This window comes from Rattus rattus, chromosome 5, assembly GCF_011064425.1.
Source record: "Rattus rattus isolate New Zealand chromosome 5, Rrattus_CSIRO_v1, whole genome shotgun sequence".
In the NCBI taxonomy this organism is placed as follows: Eukaryota; Metazoa; Chordata; class Mammalia; order Rodentia; family Muridae; genus Rattus; species Rattus rattus.
The window spans coordinates 70,851,141-70,854,746 of NC_046158.1; the positions used below are offsets into that span (position 1 = coordinate 70,851,141).

The window sequence follows — 3,606 nt, forward strand, 5'->3', positions numbered from 1 at the left end:
AAATTAAACTGGCTTTAATTATCGCATAACAGTATTGAATAGCAAAATCAGTGTAAAAGCTTGAATAGAGAAAAACAGTTTTCTCAAATCAAAATTATTGTACAATATAAAAACTGATGTCTCATCTTCAGAATGACTTAATAAATGCCATACCTGTACAAATCAATATTGATGTTTTGTTCAATATTGGTTTTCTAAGTATAAGTTTTTATGCGTGTCTATATATGTTTACATATCTATTATTTGGTGCAAGACATAATATATACATGTTTCTATATGAGGGGTAGACAGTATTTTTCCTATACAAATGAACTTAGAGCCAAAACTTATTATTACTATCTATGACAACAAATCTCATTCCTTTGTGCCAAAGTCTTCACTAATCCTTGAATTTGTTGTTGTTCAGATAGATTAGCAGTTTGGTCTCAATTTCACAATAATTGGGTTAAATGTGGAGTGATATGGCTTGCTTCTTACATGGTTTCTGAGCATCCCAACTCATATCATAATCAGCAACTGCTCTTATCCACTGGCCAATCTCATTAGCACTGTAAGTGTAATATTTTACTATTTGTCAGAAACCACTTTAGATCTTCTGCACATTTTCCTGATGGCATTCTTGATTTCCTTATTCCTGAATGTGTAAACCATAGGATTGAGCAGTGGTGTCAAGACATTGACAAATATAACCACATATTTCTCGTATGGGAATGGTGATGTAGTTCGTGCATATATTAATATGCATGGGACAAAGAACAAGACAACAACTGTAATGTGGGATCCACAGGTGGAGAGAGCTTTAAGTCGTCCTTCAGTACTGTGTGCTCTCAGAGAGAACAAGATGACACCATAGGAGACAAGCAGCAAGGAGAAGATAATGATGCAGATAGAACCACTATTTGCAAAGACCAAAATGACAAAAATGTGTGTATCAGTACACGCAAGCTTGAGTAATGGAAATAAGTCACAAATATAATTATCAATAACATTGGGTCCACAGAACGGTAGCTGCAATGTAAAGATAATTTGTGTAATAGAATGTAAGAATCCCCCTGCCCAGGCTACCCCCACCAAAACACCACAGAGTCTCCAGGTCATGATGGCAGAGTAGTGAAGGGGTTTGCAAATGGCCACATAGCGGTCATAGGCCATGGCTGCCAGGACAATGACCTCCACACCAGTGAAAAAGTGAAAAGCAAACAGTTGTGTCATGCAGCCTTTGAAGGAGATGGACTTCCTTTCATAGAAGAAATCTAAAATAAGCTTGGGTGTGACAACAGTCGAAGTGCAAGTATCCAGTAAGGACAGGAATATCAAGAAGAAGTACATGGGAGAACCAAGCAATGCAGGGCTGTAGATGATGGTTGCTATAATAACAATGTTGCCTCCAACTGTTGCTAAGTACACCAACAGAAATACAGCAAATAATATCTTCTCAATTCTGGGATTCTGAGAAAGCCCCAGGAGTATGAACTCATTGACAATGCTATGGTTTTCCATGAATCTCAAAAGAAAGCTGGAAGCAAAATATGTTCATGTAAATCTGTAATAATGATAAAATGTCATATAAGTTTGTGATATTTCAATCAACAATTATTGATTGATTTTATTATCATGCAAGCAGAATATTAAAAAATTAAAGATATAGTTCTGAGATAAGTAGGATTAAGATATAAAATTATTGATTACTAAAAATTAATTACATTTTATATTAAGAATAAAAAAATCTAAAAGTATATCCTCTAACTTGCACTAGATAATAGAAATAGTTTACCTTTGAAGTTGCCATTTTTGTCATTTGCTATGAGTTTTTGATATGAAATATTTAAAGATAACTTAAAACTATACTGTACATGTGAACAAAATACTATAACTTGTTAATTGTATCATACATTCAAATGAGATGATGCAGCAGTGTGGATCCTGCTGTGACTGATTGAAGCATTGCCTAATCAGCCAATAGGAAATAAAAAGCAATTTGCTATAAGGTGCTCTTAACATTATGTTCATATTTTAAATTTCTTTAAAAGTACAACATAGATTGGAACTTCAGATAAATTAATTTATTCTTTGTCATAATGAAATAGCTGTGGTGCTGGTGACTATCACAAATCAAGTGATACATATGTTAAAAGAGGTAAACATTTCCCTCTTAACTCATCATTTAAAAACATGATCAAAAGTTTATGAAGATTATGCTGTTGTCAAGGGAACGGAGTGAGATTACTGAAAAAGTAAATGACTGCTGCTCAAGACTCAGCCTTATTGTCAATGTAAGAGGCATACAATGTCTGTAAAAGTTACAATAAATAATTAAGGCACAGGAAACAATTAAAACAATTCAGGAATTTAAGAGACAGAGGCCTCCATACTGACAGGTCTTCCTAGAATCAGAAAAGTATGAAGCTTTCTTCCCTTAGTGACAATTTTATTTCATTGTTGTCTATCTAGTCTACTTTCTATAAACATTAAGGCAACCTTTTATGTTGTCTGTGTTTGAATGGAGTATATTCATGAAGTAAAGAGAGTTAATGCTTATTCAGAAGATGATAGACCAGTCACATATGGAAATTTCTGGCAACACATAGTTGAAGAGAAATAACTTATTCAGTATAATTTAGATTCTTAAGACTCAATTAATTGGCATTCACTTATATGGTGTTAACTTGTTTAAGAAAATATTATTCTATATGTCATGATTTAAATTTATATTAAGTTACCATAAAGGATGTTCATAAATACCTTATATGCTCATCTCTAAGTGTTTTGTAGAAGGTCAAATGAAAATGTTAAAATGTCATTCATATAAAATTTCCTTATTAAGAGCAATTTATTAGTTTGAAGACTCAGCTGCCTTACCTATAGACAGCTGTTCCATAGACATTGCATAAGTACTATTAATAGAGGATGGTGAGTATGAACCCTGTATCCATCCACAAACTAAAGCCAAGGAAAGAACAGTATAAACATATTCTATGAGGAATTAAATCAGACAGTGATCAAAAACAATTGACAAAGAGGTTGATTTACATGTTATCATTCGGAGACAAAGCAAAAAGGCAGAGATGTGCAATGAATAAGAAAAAGACAAGGCATGCTATGTATACATGCTTGAAAACATCATAATGAAACATGGCATTTCTTTCAATGATGATACCTGGAAATAAAAGGAGAAACTGCTCTGGACTTCTGATATTTATATTCAGATACAATTTCTTGCCATTTTTATACAATAGATCAGGTTATGTTATAACCCTAAAAATCTGTAAGCCTTAGGATTCGACTACAAATGTTGATTGCAGCAATAGTGTTGGGGTTTGGTGTCTACAGATGGGATCCCTAGGTGGTAGAGTCTCTGGATAACTTTTCCTTCAGTCTCTGTTCCATCCAAGAAGTGCTTGCAGACAGAACTCTGATTTCATTATCCCCTGAGAGGCTCTGTCAGCACCTAATCAGAACAGATGCAGATACAGCCAACCCATAGCCCTGGAACCTCAGTGGAGGAATTAGGGGAAGGACTGAAGGAACTGAGGCAGATTGCAACCCCATAGGAAGAACAATAGTATCAACTAACCTGACCTCCCAGAACTCCCAGAGACTAAACCA

The 3,606-nt window shown here is 34.3% G+C and overlaps 1 protein-coding gene across 1 annotated transcript; it reads right to left on the bottom strand.

Annotated features, from left to right (window-relative positions):
• Positions 1-567: 567 nt before the first annotated feature.
• LOC116900442 (olfactory receptor 4C15-like) lies at positions 568-1,503 on the bottom strand. The gene has a single exon (XM_032902182.1). The coding sequence runs from the start codon at positions 1,498-1,500 to the stop codon at positions 568-570; it is 933 nt and encodes a 310-aa protein (XP_032758073.1). The 5' UTR covers positions 1,501-1,503.
• Between the last annotated feature and the right edge of the window lie 2,103 nt (positions 1,504-3,606).

Excerpts from the sequence above, each read along its gene's own strand:
- LOC116900442 (XM_032902182.1), bottom strand. The coding sequence starts at position 1,500 with ATGGAAAACCATAGCATTGTCAATGAGTTCATACTCCTGGGGCTTTCT.